This window comes from Salmo salar, chromosome 23 (assembly GCF_965601325.2).
Source record: "Salmo salar chromosome 23, fSalSal1, whole genome shotgun sequence".
Lineage (NCBI taxonomy): Eukaryota > Metazoa > Chordata > Actinopteri > Salmoniformes > Salmonidae > Salmo > Salmo salar.
This window is the reverse complement of record NC_138313.1, coordinates 45,130,001-45,154,112: the sequence shown is the minus strand read 5'-3', so window position 1 is coordinate 45,154,112 and position 24,112 is coordinate 45,130,001. Positions and strand designations below refer to the sequence as shown.

The 24,112-nt window shown below is 46.5% G+C and overlaps 1 protein-coding gene across 7 annotated transcripts in view; it reads left to right on the top strand.

Moving 5' to 3' along the window:
- Window positions 1-24,112, top strand: part of LOC106584727 (tight junction protein 1) — a 181,610-nt gene that overhangs the window by 115,120 nt on the left and 42,378 nt on the right. For all 7 annotated transcript variants that reach the window (XM_082968166.1, XM_082968169.1, XM_082968165.1 and 4 more), the window contains 9 exons: window positions 1,734-1,878; window positions 13,070-13,209; window positions 13,941-14,046; window positions 16,542-16,692; window positions 20,201-20,309; window positions 20,583-20,802; window positions 22,837-23,021; window positions 23,670-23,765; window positions 23,875-23,957. In XM_082968166.1, the coding sequence (XP_082824292.1) occupies window positions 1,734-1,878; window positions 13,070-13,209; window positions 13,941-14,046; window positions 16,542-16,692; window positions 20,201-20,309; window positions 20,583-20,802; window positions 22,837-23,021; window positions 23,670-23,765; window positions 23,875-23,957 (1,235 nt within the window). The remainder of the gene's footprint in view (window positions 1-1,733; window positions 1,879-13,069; window positions 13,210-13,940; window positions 14,047-16,541; window positions 16,693-20,200; window positions 20,310-20,582; window positions 20,803-22,836; window positions 23,022-23,669; window positions 23,766-23,874; window positions 23,958-24,112) is intronic.

Below are 24,112 nucleotides of genomic sequence, written 5' to 3'. Positions count from 1 at the left end.
ACTTCAGGAAACAGCATAGGGAGCACCCCCCCATCTACATCGATGGGACAGTAGTGGAGAGAGTAGAAAGTTTTAAGTTCTTCGGCGTACACATCACGGACAAACTGAAATGGTCCACCCACACAGACAGCGTGGTGAAGAAGGCGCAGCAGCGCCTCTTCAACCTCAGGAGGCTGAAGAAATTCGGCTTGTCACCATAAACACTCACAAACTTTTACAGATGCACAATCGAGAGCATCCTGTCGGGCTGTATCACCGCCTGGAATGACAACTGTTCCGCCCACAACCGTAAGGCTCTCCAGAGGGTAGTGAGGTCTGCACAACGCATCACCGGGGGCAAACTACCTGCCCTCCAGGACACCTACACCACCCGATGTCACAGGAAGGCCAAAAAGAACATCAAGGACAACAACCACCCGAGCCACTGCCTGCTCACCCCGCTATCATCCAGAAGGCGAGGTCAGTACAGGTGCATCAAAGCTGGGACCGAGAGACTGAAAAACAGCTTCTATCTCAAGGCCATCATGCAATTGGCATACTGTCTGCAGGAGTGTCCACCAAAGCTGTTTTTAATGTTAATTTCTATACCATAACCCGCCTCCAATGTTGTTTTAGAGAATTTGGCAGTACGTCCAACCGGCCTCACAACTGCAGACCACGTGTAACCATGCCAGCCCAGGACCTCCACATCCGGCTTCTTCACCTGTGGGATCGTCTGAGACCAGCCACCAGACAGCTGATGAAACTGTTGATTTGCACAACTGAAGAATTTCTGCACAAACTGTCAGAAACCATCACAGGGAAGCTCATCTGCATGCTCGTCGTCCTCACCAGGGTCTTGACTTGACTACAGTTCGGCATCGTAACCGACTTCAGTGGGAAAATGCTCACCATTTATGGCCACTGGCACCCTGGAGAAGTGTGTTCTTCACGGATGAATCCCGGTTTCAACTGTACAGGACAGATGGCAGACAGAGTGTATGGCATCGTGTGGGTGAGCGGTTTGCTGATGTCAACGTTGTGAACAGAGTGCTCCATGGTAGAGGTGGGGTTACGGTATGGGCCGGTATAAGCTACAGACAACGAACACAATTGCATTTTATCGAATGCAATTTGAATGCACAGAGATACCGTGACGAGATCCTGAGGCTCAGTGTCGTTCCATTCATCCACCCGTATCACCTCATGTTTCAGCATGATAATGAATGGCCCAATGTTGCAAGGATCTGTACACAATTCCTGGAAGCTGAAAATGTCCCAGTTCTTCTATGGCCGGGATACTCACCAGACATGTCACCCATTGAGCATGTTTGGGGTGCTCTGGATAGATGCATACGACAGCGTGTTCCAGTTACCGCCAATATCCAGCAACTTCACACAGCCATTGAGGAGGAGTGGGACAACATTCTACAGGCCACAATCAACAACCTGATCAACTCTATGTGAAAGAGATGTGTCGCGCTGAATGAGGCAAATGGTGGTCACACCAGATACTGACTGGTTTTCTGATCCACCCCCCTACCTTTTTGTTTTAAGGTATCTGTGTTCCCCGTCATGTGAAATCCATAGATTAGGGCCTAAAGAACGTAGTTAAATTGACAAATTTTGTTAAATGAACTGTAACTCTGTAAAATCTTTGAAATTGTTGCATGTTGCGTTTTTCTTATTTTTTCTTCAGTGTACATTATGTAGTTGAATATGGTGGGGTGTGTGTGTGTGTGTCTGAACAACAGACATTTCAGATATCCATTCGGTGGCGTCCGACCATTCCAACCGATCCCATGACAGACATCGTAGCGGGCGGTCGCGCTCCCCTGATAGACGGTCTGAACCCTCCGACCACTCCAGACACTCCCCTCCACAGATCAGCAACGGCAGGTAAACACCACACCATCTGGCTGCTACACACTCAAACTCACAGGCTCACAGGCTCACAGGCTCACAGGCTCACAGGCTCACAGGCTCACAGGCTCACAGGCTCACAGGCTCACAGGCTCACAGGCACCTGAAGTCTGATCGTTTTCCACTAATGGGTCTTATGACCAATCAGATCAGATCTTTTGCCAATAATTTAGCAAAATATCAGGATTGACTTCCTGTGTAAAGGCAGCCTTTGAACTTTTTTTTAAATTCTCACCCAGTGGGCAAAACTAGTTGAAATGACGTCTTTACGACCCGTAACTAGCCTCAATACGAACTGCATAACAAACCGTTTTGACCCGCTGGAAATGTTAAATGTTTTTAATGGTTTGTTAAGTGGCTTTATTTTCCTATTTTTGTTTTTTTTGGCCACTTAACAAAGACTCTTCAGTTGGAGAATACCGTAAGTTGGACAGCCCGTTCCCTAGGAGCTCGCTGTGTAGAGCCCCGCTGTGTAGAGCCCCGCTGTGTAGAGCCCCGCTGTGTAGAGCCCCGCTGTGTAGAGCCCCGCTGTGTAGAGCCCCGCTGTACTTGTCAGATGACAGAACAGTGAATAAATGTAGACATAGGGTACATTAAATGGATAGTACCCCGTGTTCATGTAGATGAATTCAAAATACCCATATATTTCTCCCCTTCCTACCGATAAGGATTACTTAGGACCACTAAACCAAAGCCATTTCCCTAAAGAATACATCTGTGCCCTGAATACTCTTGGCTATAATTGTGTGTGTGTCGTGTGTGTTTTTGAATTTGATAAATGTTTTAAGAATCCTAGATGTGCCATAGCCATAGCCTTCCCTGTAGCTCAGTTGGTAGAGCATGGTGTTTGCAACACCAGGGTTGTGGGTTCGATTCCCACGGGGGGCCAGCACAGAAAAAAAAAAATGTATATAATTGTATGATATGTATGCATTCACTACTGTAAGTCGCTCTGGATAAGAGCGTCTGCTAAATGACTAAAATGTAAAAATGTAAATGTAATGTGCCCTTTATGTTTGACATTGATGCTGATATCAGGAAATCAGTGCTCAGTTAGCAGCCATGGCTTTACACTGTCAAACACTGCAGTATTAATTTGGCTTCAAGGACGGACACACACACAGATAGTATTGTAATGTACATGCTGTGCATCAGTTATTGAGTGTCAGGTCTTGTTCTGGCTCAGGGCTCCAGTAGGGACACAGCCTGTGGAAGTAGTGTCCCAGTCACACAGAACACAGCCTGTGGAAGTAGTGTCACAGTCACACAGAACACAGCCTGTGGAAGTAGTGTCCCAGTCACACAGAACACAGCCTGTGGAAGTAGTGTCACAGTCACACAGGACACAGCCTGTGGAAGTAGTGTCACAGTCACACAGGACACAGCCTGTGGAAGTAGTGTCCCAGTCACACAGAACACAGCCTGTGGAAGTAGTGTCACAGTCACACAGAACACAGCCTGTGGAAGTAGTGTCCCAGTCACACAGAACACAGCCTGTGGAAGTAGTGTCACAGTCACACAGGACACAGCCTGTGGAAGTAGTGTCACAGTCACACAGGACACAGCCTGTGGAAGTAGTGTCCCAGTCACACAGAACACAGCCTGTGGAAGTAGTGTCACAGTCACACAGAACACAGCCTGTGGAAGTAGTGTCACAGTCACACAGAACACAGCCTGTGGAAGTAGTGTCACAGTCACACAGAACACAGCCTGTGGAAGTAGTGTCACAGTCACACAGAACACAGCCTGTGGAAGTAGTGTCACAGTCACACAGAACACAGCCTGTGGAAGTAGTGTCACAGTCACACAGAACACAGCCTGTGGAAGTAGTGTCACAGTCACACAGAACACAGCCTGTGGAAGCAGTGTCACAGTCACACAGAACACAGCCTGTGGAAGTAGTGTCACAGTCACACAGAACACAGCCTGTGGAAGTAGTGTCCCAGTCACACAGAACACAGCCTGTGGAAGTAGTGTCACAGTCACACAGGACACAGCCTGTGGAAGTAGTGTCACAGTCACACAGGACACAGCCTGTGGAAGTAGTGTCCCAGTCACACAGAACACAGCCTGTGGAAGTAGTGTCACAGTCACACAGAACACAGCCTGTGGAAGTAGTGTCACAGTCACACAGAACACAGCCTGTGGAAGTAGTGTCACAGTCACACAGAACACAGCCTGTGGAAGTAGTGTCACAGTCACACAGAACACAGCCTGTGGAAGTAGTGTCACAGTCACACAGAACACAGCCTGTGGAAGTAGTGTCACAGTCACACAGAACACAGCCTGTGGAAGTAGTGTCACAGTCACACAGAACACAGCCTGTGGAAGCAGTGTCACAGTCACACAGAACACAGCCTGTGGAAGTAGTGTCACAGTCACACAGAACACAGCCTGTGGAAGTAGTGTCACAGTCACACAGAACACAGCCTGTGGAAGTAGTGTCACAGTCACACAGAACACAGCCTGTGGAAGTAGTGTCACAGTCACACAGAACACAGCTGTGGAGGTAGTGTCAGAGTCACACAGAACACAGCCTGTGGAAGTAGTGTCACAGTCACACAGAACACAGCCTGTGGAAGTAGTGTCACAGTCACACAGAACACAGCCTGTGGAAGTAGTGTCACAGTCACACAGAACACAGCCTGTGGAAGTAGTGTCACACAGAACACAGCTGTGGAAGTAGTGTCAGAGTCACACAGAACGCAGCTGTGGAAGTAGTGTCAGAGTCACACAGAATACAGCTGTGGAAGTAGTGTCACAGTCACACAGAACACAGCCTGTGGAAGTAGTGTCACATGATCTGTGTGGATTGTGAAGAAAGACTGTGTGTTTGGCACAAGGAGAATATTCCTTCTAACAGTGGGCTAATAACAGGCTGTTACGTACTGTAAATATCACACGTGTGTGTGTGTGTGTGTGTGTGTGTGTGTGTGTGTGTGTGTGTGTGTGTGTGTGGTGAAAGCTGATTAAAACACAAATACCAGGAAATGTTCATCTCTTTCAAAAGCATTGGTGATGAGAGAAAACAAGGCAGCGGTATTTTGGCTGTGTAGCATTTAAAGGAGATTGAGATCAGATAGTTAAGTTATTGACATAGAGGAGAGATTAGGGCAGATAGATTTATCTAGCTGATCTGTGAATGACCTATTTTTTTCCCAGTCAGTTCCAGGAGATCAGTTGGCAGTGAAAGGTTCTTTCAGGATGTGTTGAATAAATCGGTTTTTCCTCTCTCCAGCCTGTTTGAGCAGACTCATTGTGTAGAGCTCATTCCTTCACGCTTACGTGTGTGTGTGTGTGTGTGTGTGTGTGTGTGTGTGTGTGTGTGTGTGTGTGTGTGTGTGTGTGTGTGTGTGTGTGTGTGTGTGTGTGTGTGTGTGTGTGTGTGTGTGTGTGTGTGTGTGTGCGCGCGCGCGCACAGGGCTTTCTCTGCATATAAAGGTGATTTATCAAATTTTATTGGTCGCACGTGTTAAAACAACAGTATGATTATTTATTTTAGAGAGAAAAAAATTGCAACGGTAAAACATTTTCAGTGTAAACTTAAAACGACTTAAACAAGATTTTAAACAAAATTCAAAAAATGTCATGGCATGGGGCAACGATTTGATTTTGTTATTATGAGTCACTCAGATGGCATAAGCCATGGCAAAATGTGTAGAATTGCAGGAAAGTAGCTTCAAACACCTAGACTAGTGCCCTCGAACTCAAATCTGGCCCTCCAAGCCAGTTCCACTGCGCTTTTTCATTGTTCCCCCTCTAATCAGGGACTGATTTAGACCTTGGACAACAGGTGGGTGCAATCAATTATCAGGTAGAAGAGAAAACCAGAAGGCTCTGGACCTCGTAGGGTCAGAGTTGAATTCCCCTGCCCTAGAGTTTAAGGCTGGGGAGGGGAATTGTTTTAAGGACCCCTTTAGATATAACAAAAATATTTGATGAAACATTGAATTTGACCTTACTGCTATTAGCTCATAGAAACGCATTGAATATTTTTTATTTTACCTTTATTTAACTAGGCAAGTCAGTTAAGAACAAATTCTTATTTTCAATGACAGCCTAGGAACAGTGGGTTAACTGCCTTGTTCAGGGGCAGAACAACAGATTTTTACCATGTCAGCTCGGGGATTCGATCTTGCAACCTTTCAGTTACTAGTCCAACACTCTAACCACTAGGCTACCCTGCCAACCGAATAACAGATTCATACATGGAAAAACAAAAAATAGCCTCTCAAGTGGCGCAGCGGTCTAAGGCACTGCTGTGCTTGAGGCCTCACTACAGATCCGGGTTTGATCCCGGGCTGTGTTGCAGCCGACCGCTACCAGGAGACCCATGAGGCGACGCACAGGGGAGGCGAGGGTTTGGCCGGCCGGCAAACCCTCCCCTGTTCCCTCGCACTCTAGCGACTCCTTTGGCGGGCCGTGTGCATGCACGCTAACACAGTCGACCAGTTGTGCAGTATTTCCTCAACACATTGGTGCGGCTGGCTTACCGGGTTAAGCGAGCAGTGTGTCAAGAAGCAGTGCGGCTTGGCAGGGTCGTGTTTCGGGGGACGCATGGCTCTCAACCTTCACCTCTCCCGAGTCCGTACGGGAGTCGCAGCGATGGGACAAGAGGAATTGCAGAAAGTTTGTTTTAAAACAGCACAATTTTGTCTCTGATACCAAGAAGAGGGCCTCTAAATTGGCCACCCCCACCACCTAAACCCCATTTTGATCCAGGAAAAACCCTGTGTGTGTGTGTGTGTGTGTGTGTGTGTGTGTGTGTGTGTGTGTGTGTGTGTGTGTGTGTGTGTGTGTGTGTGTGTGTGTGTGTGTGTGTGTGTGTGTGTGTGTGTGTGTGTGTGTGTGTTAGGTGCTCACACACACTCACTTCCCCCTGTCCTGTCAATAGGCAGTGGTTTGCCAGTAGAGTTGTAGTTGTGCCAGTCATGTGATGAGGGGCTTGGAGAAGGGAATTATATTCAGCCCGATGGCCACTGGCCGCAAAAGGTATGGATTTTTTTTTAGGGGGATTATGACCACACAAAGGGGATGCAGCCGGGAAAATCGAGGTTGTTTGTCAAATTGTGAATGAGAGACTGATGAAGTGTGTACTGCCTGCGCAAAAAAACAAAGCAGAGCTCATGCCTTTCATACGACTTTTTTCAAATCTTCATTAGAGTCACATCATGCAGCCTTGGAATGTACTAAAAATCCAAACATATATAGTCCAGTGTTTGTAAAACATCTAAAGTTGCATAAATAACTAAATTAAGCAAATATAAGTACCTGTTTCTTTGTTAACCGCTCAACACAGAATAGCTGCATGTGCGCACTCCCTCAAATCATTTGGAGAAAATATCCTTTATATTTTATTCAGCTTTGTTAAATTGTATTCTTCATACTATAAAATAATGCCACGGAATTCTAAGCAAATCTTGTCTGCTAAATGAACTAGTGTAGCCCACAGCCATATGGCATAGCCAGATCAGGACCTAACATAAGGACAACTTAGAGTATGCTATTCTGTTCTTCTGAAATAGACTACATTTTCTTCATATCATGTTTCTTTAGACCTGTGTAAAAGAAATAATGGATTTATTGTGATGGTGTAGGCTATATTAGGCTATATAGTCTTCCCTGTGGCTCAGTTGGTAGAGCATGGTGTTTGCAACGCCAGCATGGTGTGTGCAACGCCAGGGTTGTGGGTTCGATTCCCATGGGGGGCCAGTACAACAACAACAAAAAATGTATGCATTCACTACTGTAAGTCGCTCTGGATAAGAGCGTCTGCTAAATGACTAAAAATGTTTAAAAAAATTTAATAAAAAATATTACATGGATTTATTAGACTTTTTAAACTGTAGATGTTCCAAAGGTCTGCATCATGGCTTGTAGGCTGTGTGGAAGCCATGATGCTAAATATGTTTATGTTAACGGTCAGTTACCGTGAGACCAGGACAATAACCGGCTGACAGAATGTCATGACAACCACAGCCTTATTCATGACTCAAACTGTTCACATCCCCTCTTGTTGACAGAGAGAAAATCTAGGACGTTTTTAAGCTTATTTCCTGCAGTACTACGCATTTTGTCATGGGATGCAGATACAATTTTGCAGCTAGCACCACTTACCAGGCCTCTGCTCTGTTTCCCAACGACAGTACCCTGCAGGACAGCTAGCACCACTTACCAGGCCTCTGCTCTGTTTCCCAACGACAGTACCCTGCAGGACAGCTAGCACCACTTACCAGGCCTCTGCTCTGTTTCCCAATGACAGTACCCTGCAGGACAGCTAGCACCACTTACCAGGCCTCTGCTCTGTTTCCCAACGACAGTACCCTGCAGGACAGCTAGCACCACTTACCAGGCCTCTGCTCTGTTTCCCAACGACAGTACCCTGCAGGACAGCTAGCACCACTTACCAGGCCTCTGCTCTGTTTCCCAACGACAGTACCCTGCAGGACAGCTAGCACCACTTACCAGGCCTCTGCTCTGTTTCCCAATGACAGTACCCTGCAGGACAGCTAGCACCTCTTACTAGGCCTCTGCTCTGTTTCCCAACGACAGTACCCTGCAGGACAGCTAGCACCACTTACCAGGCCTCTGCTCTGTTTCCCAACGACAGTACCCTGCAGGACAGCTAGCACCACTTACCAGGCCTCTGCTCTGTTTCCCAACGACAGTACCCTGCAGGACAGCTAGCGTGTGATATAGATCTGTCATTCTCATTGAAAGCCAGGCTAAGAAGAGGTAGATCTGTTCTATTTGGGCTATTTCTATGCTTTCAGTTTTGTACACCAGCTTCAAACAGCTGGGGGGGAAAAATTTGGTTATGGACAATATAGTTCAGAGTGGTTTAGATTATACAATAATTCTTTGCACTGTACTTGCTTGTTTTGTCACAAACTGAAATTAGGCTGAGCTATTTCTTCATAGTGAGTTTTTAAATGTGTTCTATAGCCAACTCTTATGGCCATTAAATGTGTTCTATAGCCAACTCTTATGGCCATTAAATGTGTTCTATAGCCAACTCTTATGGCCATTAAATGTGTTCTATAGCCAACTCTTATGGCCATTAAATGTGTTCTATAGCCAACTCTTATGGTCATTAAATGTGTTCTATAGCCAACTCTTATGGCCATTAAATGTGTTCTATAGCCAACTCTTATGGCCATTAAATGTGTTCCATAGCCAACTCTTATGGCCATTAAATGTGTTCTATAGCCAACTCTTATGGCCATTAAATGTGTTCTATAGCCAACTCTTATGGTCATTAAATGTGTTCTATAGCCAACTCTTATGGCCATTAAATGTGTTCTATAGCCAACTCTTATGGCCATTAAATGTGTTCTATAGCCAACTCTTATGGCCATTAAATGTGTTCCATAGCCAACTCTTATGGTCATTATGTTCTATAGCCAACTCTTATGGCCATTAAATGTGTTCTATAGCCAACTCTTATGGCCATTAAATGTGTTCTATAGCCAACTCTTATGGCCATTAAATGTGTTCCATAGCCAACTCTTATGGCCATTAAATGTGTTCTATAGCCAACTCTTATGGCCATTAAATGTGTTCTATAGCCAACTCTTATGGCCATTAAATGTGTTCTATAGCCAAGTCTTATGGTCATTGCATAACTTGTTTGTATTTGGCATGGCAATGACCATCAGAGTTGGCAAGACAGTACAAACAGCTCTTGGACCAGGTTATATATTTGTTGCAGTTTTGGATGATTTATTGTGACCTCGGTGTTAGTAGTCTGTGTTTGTTTTAAGTCCAACCTTTCCTGGTTCTTGGCCAGAGGCACACAGTGAAGTGCACCAGGGGTACACAGAATTCTCTCTCTCTCTCTCTCTTTCCATGTTTTGTTGTGTTACAGTCCTATTATAAAATGGATTAAATACATCATTTTTCTCATCAGTCTACACACAATACCCCACAATGACATCACAATACCCCATCATGACATCACAATACCCCATCATGACATCACAATACCCCATCATGACAAAGTGAAAATAGGTTTTTAGATTTTTTTTGCAAAAAAAACCCCCCAGATAGCTTATTTACTTAAGTATTCAGACCATTTTGCTATGAGGTGCATCCTGTTTCCATTGATCATCCTTGAGATGTTTCTACAACTTGATTGGAGTCCACGTGTGGTAAATTCAATTGATTGGACATGATTTGGAACGATACACACCTGTCTATATAAGATCCCACAGTTGACAGTGCATGTCAGAGTTCATTCTTAAATGGAAGACGTTTAGAACTGCTGCCAAAGGTGTTTCAACAAAGTACTGAGTAAAGGGTCTGAATACTTATGTAAATGTGATATTTCAGTTAATTTTTAATACATTTGCAAACATTTCTAAAAACCTGTTTTCGCTTTGTCATTATGGAGTATTGTGTGTAGATTGATGAGGGGGGATAAACTATTTAATCAATTTTAGAATAAGGCTGTAACATAATAAAATGTGGAAAAAGTTGAGGGGTCTGAATACTTTCCGAATGCAATGTAACTAGCACTAACCACTTAGCATATAACTAGCACTAACCACTTAGCATATAACTAGCCCTAACCACTTAGCATGTAACTAGCCCTAACCACTTAGCATGTAACTAGCCCTAAACACTTAGCATGTAACTAGCCCTACCCGCCTAGCATGTAACTAGCCCTAAAGCCACTTAGCATGTAACTAGCCCTAACCACTTAGCATGTAACTAGCCCTAACCACTTAGCATGTAACTAGCCCTAAACACTTAGCATGTAACTAGCCCTAACCACTTAGCATGTAACTAGCCCTAACCACTTAGCATGTAACTAGCCCTAACCACTTAGCATGTAACTAGCCCTAACCACTTAGCATGTAACTAGCCCTAACCACTTAGCATATCTAGCTCAAAGCACTTAGCATGTAACTAGCCCTAACCACTTAGCATGTAACTAGCCCTACCACTTAGCATGTAACTAGCCCTAACCACTTAGCATGTAACTAGCACTAACCACTTAGCATATCTAGCTCAAAGCACTTAGCATGTAACTAGCCCTAACCACTTAGCATGTGACTAGCCCTAACCACTTAGCATGTAACTAGCCCTAACCACTTAGCATATCTAGCTCAAAGCACTTAGCATGTAACTAGCCCTAACCTCTTAGCATGTAACTAGCCCTAAAGCCACTTAGCATGTAACTAGCCCTAACCACTTAGAATGTAACTAGCCCTAACCACTTAGCATGTAACTAGCCCTAACCACTTAGCATGTAACTAACCCTAAACACTTAGCATGTAACTAGCCCTAACCACTTAGCATGTAACTAGCCCTAACACACTTAGCATGTAACTAGCCCTAACCACTTAGCATGTAACTAGCCCTAACCACTTAGCATGTAACTAGCCCTAACCACTTAGCATGATCTAACCTCAAAGCCACTTAGCATGTAACTAGCCCTAACCACTTAGCATGTAACTAGCCCTAACCACTTAGCATGTAACTAGCCCTAACCTACTTAGCATGTAACTAGCCCCTAGACAGCCACTTACGCATGTAACTAGCCCTAAGCCACTTAGCATGACGCCCTAACCCTAGCCCTAACCACTTAGCATGTAACTAGCCCTAACCACTTAGCATGTAACTAGCCCTAAACACTTAGCATGTAACTAGCCCTACCCGCCTAGCATGTAACTAGCCCTAAAGCCACTTAGCATGTAACTAGCCCTAACCACTTAGCATGTAACTAGCCCTAACCACTTAGCATGTAACTAGCCCTAAACACTTAGCATGTAACTAGCCCTAACCACTTAGCATGTAACTAGCCCTAACCACTTAGCATGTAACTAGCCCTAACCACTTAGCATGTAACTAGCCCTAACCACTTAGCATGTAACTAGCCCTAACCACTTAGCATGTAACTAGCCCTAACCACTTAGCATATCTAGCTCAAAGCACTTAGCATGTAACTAGCCCTAACCACTTAGCATGTAACTAGCCCTACCACTTAGCATGTAACTAGCACTAACCACTTAGCATATCTAGCTCAAAGCACTTAGCATGTAACTAGCCCTAACCACTTAGCATGTAACTAGCCCTAACCACTTAGCATGTAACTAGCCCTAACCACTTAGCATATCTAGCTCAAAGCACTTAGCATGTAACTAGCCCTAACCTCTTAGCATGTAACTAGCCCTAAAGCCACTTAGCATGTAACTAGCCCTAACCACTTAGAATGTAACTAGCCCTAACCACTTAGCATGTAACTAGCCCTAACCACTTAGCATGTAACTAGCCCTAAACACTTAGCATGTAACTAGCCCTAACCACTTAGCATGTAACTAGCCCTAAACACTTAGCATGTAACTAGCCCTACCCGCCTAGCATGTAACTAGCCCTAAAGCCACTTAGCATGTAACTAGCCCTAACCACTTAGCATGTAACTAGCCCTAACCACTTAGCATGTAACTAGCCCTAACCACTTAGCATGTAACTAGCCCTAAACACTTAGCATGTAACTAGCCCTAACCACTTAGCATGTAACTAGCCCTAACCACTTAGCATGTAACTAGCCCTAACCACTTAGCATGTAACTAGCCCTAAACACCTAGCATGTAACTAGCCCTAACCACTTAGCATGTAACTAGCCCTAACCACTTAGCATATCTAGCTCAAAGCACTTAGCATGTAACTAGCCCTAACCACTTAGCATGTAACTAGCCCTAACCACTTAGCATGTAACTAGCCCTAACCACTTAGCATATCTAGCTCAAAGCACTTAGCATGTAACTAGCCCTAACCACTTAGCATGTAACTAGCCCTAACCACTTAACATGTAACTAGCCCTAAGCACTTAGCATGTAACTAGCCCTAACCACTTAGCATATCTAGCTCAAAGCACGTAGCATGTAACTAGCCCTTAGCGTATGTGGCAGAGGCTCAAACCAGTTCTGCATATGTATTGATATACAGTGTTTGTTGAATTGTACCACATCCCTGGTTCTGAGGCTCTGTTGATAAGAGCTTGGTACTAACAAGGCCAGATGTATAGTTTCTTTGTTCAATTCCCACACGGATCACTTGCACATATTGAAAATGTATGCACTTCCTGTGCTGTAAATCGCTTTGGATCAAATGTTTGAAATAAAAACAATTTAAAATACCTTTTTTTTTTTTTTGTCACCAGTCACAGAAGTCGTGAGGAGGAGGAGAGGATCTCGAAGCCGACAGCGGTGCCACCCAAGCTAGCAGAAGAGGCTCCTGCCCTGCCCAAACCCCTGGAGAAGTCTGTCACCAGGGAGGAGAAACCGGTCCCTCCTCTACCAGGTCAGAACAACTAACCATTTAACCTTAACCGGTAACCTTTTAGAGGGTGGCAGGTAACCTAAATGTTAGATGGTTCAAGTAGAAGGTCGCAGGGTTGAATCCCAAGTCCAACAGGATACCATTTATGGGGATTTTAGCTACGCTAGATGCATTCTGCCTTTGTGCCCTTGAGCAATACACTTAACATGTACAAATGTTTGAGCCCAGCTACCAAGATTAAATCTAGACGCTTGCTGTGCTGTGTGCTGTGCTCTGTGCTGTGTGCTGTGCTCTGTGCTGTGCTCGTGCTGTGCTCTGTGCTGTGCTCTGTGCTGTGCTGTGCTGTGCTGTGCTGTGCTGTGCTGTGCTGTGCTGCTGCTGTGCTGTGCTGTGTGCTGTGCTGAGCTTGGTTGAGGCTGCAGCCTGTAGTTAGACTGTAGTGTGAGTTGATGGACTCTGACGTTCCCCTACTGCCCTGCAGCCAGCTGAGTGTCTCTGTGTGGGTGTGTGTTCGTGTGCTTCCATGTGTGAGAGAGTGTATGCACACATTTTGTTCCTTGAGGATTTGCCTCATGGTCTGTGTGTTGAGAGGTGTCAGTATAAAGGTGTATTGTGGTGTCTGACCTGCATCTGACCATTCAGTACATCCTCTTGTATGAATAGTGCAGTTGATATTGTCTCTCTCACTCTCTGTGTGTGTGCGCGTGTGTGTGTGTGCGTGCGTGCGTGCGTGCGTGCGTGTTTTTCCTCAGAACCCAAGCCAGTATATGCCCAGCCAGGCCAGCCTGATGTGGACCTGCCAGTCAGCCCCGCTGATGCCCCTGTGCCCAGCGCTGCTCATGATGACAGCATCCTACGGTATGTAGAAGTATCTGTTCACCTGTCTCTAACAGTATCCTGGGAGGGGGAGGGGGGGGGGGGGGCAATGCAAATAGTCTGGGTAGCCATTTGATTAGGTGTTCAGGAGTCTTATGGCTTGGGGGTAGAAACTGTTTAGAAGCCTCTTGGACCTAGACTTGGCGCTCTGGTACCGCTTGCCGTGCGGTGTCGGCAAGTTGTCGGTGATCAGGCCTACCACTGTTGTGTCATCGGCAAACTTAATAATGGGGTTGGAGTCGTGCCTGGCCGTGCAGTCATGAGTGAACAGGGAGTACAGGAGGGGACTGAGCATGCACCCTTGAGGGGCCCCTGTGTTGAGGATCAGTGTGGCAGATGTGTTGTTACCTACCCATACCACCTGGGGGCGGCCCGTCAGGAAGTCCAGGATCCAGTTGCAGAGGGAGGTGTTTAGTCCCAGGGTCCTTAGCTTATTGATGAGCTTTGAGGACACTACGGTGTTGAATGCTGAGCTATAGTCAATGAATAGCATTCTCATATAGGTGTTCCTTTTGTCCAGGTGGGAAAGGACAGTGTGGATTGCAATAGAGGATTGCATCATCTGTGGATCTAGGGTTTCTGGGATAATGGTGTTGATGTGAGCCATGACCTGCCATGACTATATAACGTTTAAACTTCACTGATCTTTGGCCCGTCTCCTCTCCTCGTCCCACCCCGTCTCCTCTCCTCGTCCCACCCCGTCTCCTCTCCTCGTCCCACCCCGTCTCCTCTCCCCGTCCCACCCTGTCTCCTCTCTCTCCCCGTCCCACCCTGTCTCCTCTCTCTCCCCGTCCCACCCTGTCTCCTCTCTCTCCCCGTCCCACCCTGTCTCCTCTCCTCGTCCTACCCTGTCTCCTCTCTCTCCCCGTCCCACCCTGTCTCCTCTCCTCGTCCCACCCTGTCTCCTCTCTCTCCCCGTCATACCCTGTCTCCTCTCTCTCCCTGTCCTAACCTGTCTCCTCTCCTCGTCCCACCCCGTCTCCTCTCTCTCCCCGTCCCACCCCGTCTCCTCTCTCTCCCCGTCCAACCCTGTCTCCTCTCTCTCCCCGTCCCACCCTGTCTTCTCTCTCTCCCTGTCCTACCCTGTCTCCTCTCTCTCCCTGTCCTACCCTGTCTCCTCTCTCTCCCTGTCCTACCCTGTCTCCTCTCTCTCCCTGTCCTACCCTGTCTCCTCTCTCTCCCTGTCCTACCCTGTCTCCTCTCTCTCCCCGTCCCACCCTGTCTCCTCTCTCTCCCCGTCCTACCCTGTCTCCTCTCTCTCTCTCCCCGTCCTACCCTGTCTCCTCTCTCTCCCCGTCCCACCCTGTCTCCTCTCTCTCTCTCCCCGTCCTACCCTGTCTCCTCTCTCTCCTCGTCCTACCCTGTCTCCTCTCTCTCCTCGTCCCACCCTGTCTCCTCTCTCTCTCTCCCCGTCCCACACTGTCTCCTCTCTCTCTCTCCCCGTCCCACCCTGTCTCCTCTCTCTCTCTCCCCGTCTCACCCTGTCTCCTCTCTCTCTCTCCCCGTCCCACCCTGTCTCCTCTCTCTCTCTCCCCGTCCTACCCTGTCTCCTCTCTCTCCTCGTCCTACCCTGTCTCCTCTCTCTCCTCGTCCCACCCTGTCTCCTCTCTCTCTCTCTCTCCCCGTCCTACCCTGTCTCCTCTCTCTCTCTCCCCGTCCCACCCTGTCTCCTCTCTCTCTCTCCCCGTCCCACCCTGTCTCCTCTCTCTCTCTCCCCGTCCCACCCTGTCTCCTCTCTCTCTCTCCCCGTCTCACCCTGTCTCCTCTCTCTCTCTCCCCGTCTCACCCTGTCTCCTCTCTCTCTCTCCCCGTCCCACCCTGTCTCCTCTCTCTCTCTCCCCGTCCCACCCTGTCTCCTCTCTCTCTCTCCCCGTCCCACCCTGTCTCCTCTCTCTCTCTCCCCGTCCCTACCCTGTCTCCTCTCTCTCTCTCCCCTCTCTCTCCCCGTCCCACCCTGTCTCCTCTCTCTCTCTCCCCGTCTCACCCTGTCTCCTCTCTCTCTCTCCCCGTCTCACCCTGTCTCCTCTCTCTCTCTCCCCGTCCCACCCTGTCTCCTCTCTCTCTCTCCCCTCTCTCTCCCCGTCCCACCCTGTCTCCTCTCTCTCTCTCCCCGTCTCACCCTGTCTCCTCTCTCTCTCTCCCCGTCTCACCCTGTCTCCTCTCTCTCTCTCCCCGTCCCACCCTGTCTCCTCTCTCTCTCTCCCCTCTCTCTCCCCGTCTCACCCTGTCTCCTCTCTCTCTCTCCCCGTCCCACCCTGTCTCCTCTCTCTCTCTCCCCGTCCCACCCTGTCTCCTCTCTCTCTCTCCCCGTCCCACCCTGTCTCCTCTCTCTCTCTCCCCGTCCCACCCTGTCTCCTCTCTCTCTCTCCCGTCTCCCCGTCCCCCCCCCCCACCCTGTCTCCTCTCTCCCTCTCCCCGTCTCACCCTGTCTCCTCTCTCTCTCTCTCCCCGTCCCACCCTGTCTCCTCTCTCCCTAGGCCGAGTATGAAGCTGGTGAAGTTTAAGAAGGGGGAGAGTGTGGGTCTGAGGCTGGCAGGGGGGAACGATGTGGGCATCTTTGTAGCAGGAGTCCTGGAGGATAGCCCAGCAGCTAAGGAGGGTCTGGAGGAGGGGGACCAAATTCTCAGGGTGAGACACGATACATTAGCAACTACACACTCACTACAGCAACACAAAGGTTGTCGGTTCAATTTCCACAGGGATCACATTCACTGTACTGTAAATTGCATAGGATAAAATCGTTTGCTGTGTTAAAATTATCCTCATCACATGCTGTGTAGCCTAACGTGTGAGTGAATGCCTACACAAATTGAATCAATGCTAGCAGCTACTGAATTTCATTGCACAGAAATCCCATTTGAGTTGCCACTGGAATTGAAGAAGAAAGGGTGATGTTGCATATACTAGCAAATATGTGTTAACACAGTAAAATGGCCGCCTAAACAACAAGATGCTGCAGGGGATACCACAGTAAAATGGCCGTCTAAACAACAACAAGATGCTACAGAGGATACCACAGTAAAATGGCCGCCTAAACAAAAAGATGCTGCAGGGATACCACAGTAAAATGGCAGCGTAAACAACAACAAGATGCTACAGAGGATACCACAGTAAAATGGCCGCCTAAACAACAAGATGCTGCAGGGGATACCACAGTAAAATGGCAGCGTAAACAACAACAAGATGCTACAGAGGATACCACAGTAAAATGGCCACCTAAACAACAAGATGCTGCAGGGGATACCACAGTAAAATGGCCGCCTTAACAACAACAACAAGATGCTACACTCTATTCATTGTTTGTGGTTGTTTTTTACAGCGTGGTTAACAGTGTCTGTAACGGTAGCCGTGTTTTCACAGGGCTTTGGTTTGTATCTCAAAGCCTGCGTCCCAAATGGCAGCATATTCTCTACATAGTGCACAAGTTGTGACCAGGGCCCATAGGGGACATATCCAAAAAGCTTGTCTTCTGTGATTTATTAATGGTTTTTAAACCCGGCTGCTCCGAGATTCCTGCTCCTTTTGGAGTCTGTCTCCTAGCAACGGGCATCACTACAAAAACTGTTTACATTTCTTTCTCTGTTTGCCCCATTTCTCTTCCTCCCTCCGAGCTGTATATCTTTTTCTGTTTACACTCCGCCTCCTCTCTCTGCGAGCGTAAATGTGTAATGGCTTGGATTTTAGTTTAGAGTGCAGTAAACTCTGTCAGGGTTGTAATCACCAGGGGATACGCTAAAGGACGTTATGTAAACATTTTAGAGGTGTAGATCATCAGCACTATTTTAAAGACACGCTCCAGAACTTTGGCAACTGCTAAGTATTTTTTAAACATCTCGTTTTGGGCTGGATGTGTCAATGTGCATGCATCATCTATGATCAGAATTACTGTCTTACCTCAATTAGCCAGGAAATCCACTCAATTAGTCAGCCCCCTAGTAATTTGATTTCCACCAATGAGCTTCAGCTTGGGAGAGAGAGAAATGACATGGTGCACATGATGTGACGTAGTACGCCATTTTGGGGGACCACTTTTGGCTCATGAGCACTACTTTCAGAACTACTGGCTAAAAAGTATACAAAAGTACCGGAGAATGTCTTTTAAACGCTGATGTTGTATAAACATTTCGACATGTAGACCATCAGCACTATTAACCACAGCTGACATGTGTAATATACAGTTGAAGTTGGAAGTTTACATACACTTAGGTTGGAATCATAAAAACTCGTTTTTCAACCACTCCACAAATTTCTTGTTAACAAACTATAGTTTTGGCAAGTCGATTAGGACATCTACTTTGCGCATGACACAAGTAATTATTCCAACAATTGTTTACAGACAGATTATTTCACTTATAATTCACTGTATCACAATTCCAGTGGTTCAAACGTTTACATTCACTAAGTTGACTGTGCCTTTAACAGCTTGGAAAATTCCAGAAAATGATATCATGGCTTTAGAAGCTTCTGATAGGCTAATTGACATTGTTTGAGTCAATTGGATGTGTACCTGTAGATGTATTTCAAGGCCTACCTTCAAACTCAGTGCTTCTTTGCTTGACATCATGGGAAAATCAAAAGAAATCAGCCAAGACCTCAGAAAAAAATTGTAGACCTCCACAAGTCTGGTTCATCCTTGGGAGCAATTTCCAAACGCCTGAAGGTACCACGTTCATCTGTACAAACAATAGTACGCAAGTATAAACACCATGGGACCACGCAGCCGTCATACCGCTCAGGAAGGAGATGCGTTCTGTCTCCTAGAGATGAATGTACTTTGGTGCGAAAAGTGCAAATCAATCCCAGAACAGCAAAGGACCTCGTGAAGATGCTGGAGGAAACGGGTACAAAAGTATCTGTATCCAGAGTAAAACGAGTCCTATATCGACATAACCTGAGAGGCCACTCAACAAGGAAGAAGCCACTGATCCAAAACCGCCATAAAAAAGCCAGACTACGGTTTGCAACTGCACATGGGGACAAAGATCGTACTTTTTGGAGAAATGTCCTCTGGTCTGATGAAACAAAAATAGAACTGTTTAGCCATAATGACCATCGTTATGTTTGGAGGAAAAAGGGAGAAGCTTGCAAGCTGAAGAACACCATCCCAACCGTGAAGCACGGGGGTGGCAGCATCATGTTGTGGGGGTGCTTTGCTGCAGGAGGGACTGGTGCACTTCACAAAATACATGGCATCGTGAGGAAGGAAAATTATGTGGATATATTGAAGCAACATCTCAAGACATCAGTCAGGGACTTAAAGCTTGGTTGCAAATGGGTCTTCCAAATGGACAATGACCTCAAGCATACTTCCAAGGTTGTGGCAAAATGGCTTAAGGACAACAAAGTCAAGGTATTGGATGGCCATCACAAATCCCTGACCTCAATCCTATAGAACATTTGTGGGCAGAACTGAAGAAGCGTGTGCGAGCAAGGAGGCCTACAAACCTGACACAGTTACACCAGCTCTGTCAGGAGGAATGGGCCAAAATTCTCCCAACTTATTGTTGAAAGCTTGTGGAAGGCTACCTGAAACGTTTGACCCAAGTTCAACAATTTAAAGGCAATGCTACCAAATACTAATTGAGTGTATGTAAACTTCTGACCCACTGGGAATGTGATAAAAGAAATAAAAGCTGAAATAAATCATTCTCTCTACTATTATTCTGACATTTCACATTCTTAAAATAAAGTGGTGATCCTAACTGACCTAAAACAGGGAATTTTTACTAGGATTAAATGTCAGGAATTATGAAAAACTGAGTTTAAATGTATTTGGCTAAGGTGTATGTAAACTTCTGACTTCGGCTCTATGTCAGTTCTGTCAGTGCCTACATTTAGTAAGTGTATCTGATCCCTGGGGGTAATTGAACCCATAACCTTTTCCCAGGTCACGAGTGAACACTTATCCAACACTTTAGATGTCCACAATGGTTTCCAAGGATACATAGTCAACTGGATAACAAGGAGACTGTGTTGTTGTGGTGGTATCATCCGTTGTCAAATATAGATTCGACAACAACAACACATTGAAACTACCTACTTACTTTAATCCTCTTCATCTCTTTGATACATATGTCCACAAAAAAACGTTAAACAAATGAAAAGAATAACCGTACAGCTCCCTGTTTTTTTCCAGGTTAATAATGTGGATTTTGCTAATATAATCCGAGAAGAGGCGGTGCTGTTCCTCCTTGACCTCCCTAAAGGTGAAGAGGTCACCATCCTGGCCCAGAAGAAGAAGGATGGTGAGTGCAGGAGGACGAGAGGAAACTGGATGAAAATAAACTGAGCTGGTCCCCTTCACTCACTACCCTCCCCCCACTCTGAAGGGTCTGGATAGGTATGATCAGTTTAGGGGTGAAGCTTCCACCATATTGCTTCCACTTTACAGATCTGCAATCCCAGTATATTAGGGTCAGGGTAAGGGAAGTGAATTGGGACCGGTTGAACTACTACCAGAGATGTATATGTATTGGACTTCTTCTTCTCCCTCTGACTCTGTCTGTGTTTGGCTCCAGTGTACCGGCGAATCGTGGAGTCTGATGTGGGCGACTCGTTCTACATCCGGACCCACTTTGAGTATGAGAAGGAGTCTCCGTACGGCCTGAGCTTCAACAAGGGAGAGGTGTTCAGAGTGGTGGACACCCTGTACAACGGCAAGCTGGGCTCCTGGCTGGCCATCCGCATCGGGAAGAACCACCAGGAGGTGGAGAGAGGCATTATACCTAACAAGAACAGGTGATGATGACACTCTTTTCTTCTGCTATTCTGTCCTCTTCTTCTGCTGCTATTCTGTCCTCTTCTTCTGTTGCTATTCTGTCCTCTTCTTCTGCTGCTATTCTGTCTCCTCCTTCTGCTGCTATTCTGTCTCCTCCTTCTGCTGCTATTCTGTCTCCTCCTTCTGCTGCTATTCTGTCTCCTCCTTCTGCTGCTATTCTGTCCCCCTCCTTCTGCTGCTATTCTGTCCTCTTCTTCTGCTGCTATTCTGTCTCCTCCTTCTGCTGCTATTCTGTCTCCTCCTTCTGCTGCTATTCTGTCCTCTTCTTCTGTTGCTATTCTGTCTCCTCCTTCTGCTGCTATTCTGTCCTCTTCTTCTGCTGCTATTCTGTCTCCTCCTTCTGCTGCTATTCTGTCTCCTCCTTCTGCTGCTATTCTGTCCTCTTCTTCTGCACACGGTTCCTTGTGGATCAGTTGGTAGAGCATGGTGTTTGCAACGCCAGGGTTGTGGGTTCGATTCCCACGGGGGACCAGTACGGAGAAAAAATGTATGCATTCACTACTGTAAGTCGCTCTGGATAAGAGCGTCTGCTAAATGACTAAAATGTAAAATGTAAAAAAATATGTAAAAAATGCTGCTATTCTGTCTCCTCCTTCTGCTATTCTGTCTTCTTCGATCCTGCTCATTTGGCTCCTCTAGGTGTTTGTATCACAGAAGTCAGTTTGTTTATTTGAAAAGAGAATGTGTTGCATATAACTTACCTGGTTAAGACAATCATATAAATACATTAAAATAATAGAGGAACAAGATTCGCACTGGTCACAATTTATCATAACAATGTTGATGTCACGTTGTCCTCTCATAGCTTTAACCACATTTGTTATGATTATCATTGCCATGTAAGTGCCTCTGTTGACAGTATTAACGTTAGCCATGCCAAGTTTCCTGGACAGTGTCACAGACACATCAAAGCCCTTTAGAGGTGTCTCTACTAAGAGCTCTGTCTGTCCCTCTCATTCTCCTGAGTAGAAAAGAAACTCAAGCACGGGTGATTTTGATGCCCCAACGTTTCAATCTCAATAGACCTCCATCTGGGTTTTACAGAGAGCTACATCTCAATAGACCTCCATCTGGGTTTTACAGAGAGCTACATCTCATTAGACCTCCATCTGGGTTTTACAGAGAGCTACATCTCATTAGACTAGACCTCCATCTGGGTTTTACAGAGAGCTACATCTCATTAGACCTCCATCTGGGTTTTACAGAGAGCTACATCTCATTAGACTAGATCTCCATCTGGGTTTTACAGAGAGATACATCTCAATAGACCTCCATCTGGGTTTTACAGAGTGCTACATCTCATTAGACCTCCATCTGGGTTTTACAGAGAGCTACATCTCATTAGACTAGACCTCCATCTGGGTTTTACAGAGAGATACATCTCAATAGACCTCCATCTGGGTTTTACAGAGAGCTACATCTCAATAGACCTCCATCTGGGTTTTACAGAGAGTTACATCTCAATAGACCTCCATCTGGGTTTTACAGAGAGCTACATCTCATTAGACCTCCATCTGGGTTTTACAGAGAGCTACATCTCATTAGACCTCCATCTGGGTTTTACAGAGAGTTACATCTCAATAGACCTCCATCTGGGTTTTACAGAGAGCTACATCTCATTAGACCTCCATCTGGGTTTTACAGAGAGCTACATCTCATTAGACCTCCATCTGGGTTTTACAGAGAGTTACATCTCATTAGACTAGACCTCCATCTGGGTTTTACAGAGAGCTACATCTCAATAGACCTCCATCTGGGTTTTACAGAGAGCTACATCTCATTAGACCTCCATCTGGGTTTTACAGAGAGTTACATCTCATTAGACTAGACCTCCATCTGGGTTTTACAGAGAGCTACATCTCAATAGACCTCCATCTGGGTTTTACAGAGAGCTACATCTCATTAGACCTCCATCTGGGTTTTACAGAGAGCTACATCTCATTCTCTGTTACGGAGAAAAACATAATATAACAAATGTTCTCTGGTGTCTCCAGAGCGGAGCAGCTGTCCAGCATGCAGTACACCCTCCCTAAGACAGCAGGGGGCGACAGGGCAGACTTCTGGAGGTTCAGGGGCCTGAGGAGCTCCAAAAGGAACCTGAGGAAAAGCAGAGAGGACCTGTCGGCCCAGCCCGTACAGACCAAGTTTCCCGCTTACGAGAGGGTGGTGCTGAGAGAGGGTGAGGACCGACAACTCTGATAGTGACCCCTCCTCGCTAGCCCCTCCTCGCTAGCCCCTCCTCGCTAGCCCCTCCTCGCTAGCCCCTCCTCCCTAACCCCTCCTCCCTAGCTCCTCCTCCCTAACCCCTCCTCCCTAGCTCCTCCTCCCTAACCCCTCCTCCCTAGCTCCTCCTCCCTAACCCCTCCTCCCTAGCTCCTCCTCCCTAACCCCTCCTCCCTAGCTCCTCCTCCCTAACCCCTCCTCCCTAGCTCCTCCTCCCTAACCCCTCCTCCCTAACCCCTCCTCCGTCTGTCTCTAACTCTTCGTCTAATAGTGGTGAGTTTGTAGTGTTTTATTTAAAGGAGAACAGAGCACCGTTTTCATATGTCTTAACGCACCACCAACTTTTTAGATTTTTCAGTAAATGTAGAAAGTTGGAAAGGCTATACTAGATCACTGGCTATAGAGCCAAGAACCTTATGATAGGTTAGGATGGAACACTACTGCTACACCATCCTCTCAGTCTGTCCTCTGATGACCTGTACGTTAGGATGGAACACTACTGCTACACCATCCTCTCAGTCTGTCCTCTGATGACCTGTAGGTTAGGATGGAACACTACTGCTACACCATCCTCTCACAGTCTGTCCTCTGTTCCTTTGTCCAGCTGGTTTCCTCAGACCTGTGGTGGTATTTGGACCCATCGCAGACGTGGCACGTGAGAAAATCTCCCGGGAGGAGCCTGATCTGTTTGAACTTGCAAGTGAGTAAGACAGCGTATCAGAATGACGTGGAAATGCTCTGACGATGGTAGAACTCTGTTAACAGTTTGATTGTAGAATGCTGAAACCGTTCTTTCCCCGGTGTTCCAGAGAGTGAACCTAGAGACGCAGGTACAGACCAGCGTAGTTCAGGAATCATCCGTCTCCACACCATCAAGCAGATCATCGACAGAGTGAGTTTTCTTTTAAACATACAGTCAGTCGCTCCTTTCAATAGGACTGTTTTTTTATTTTATTGTAAAACTGTTGTGGTGTTGGTGATGTACGGTTTTAGATATTTTTGTGATGCGGTCAGAATGACTATTTCAAATGTAGCCTTTGTCCAATG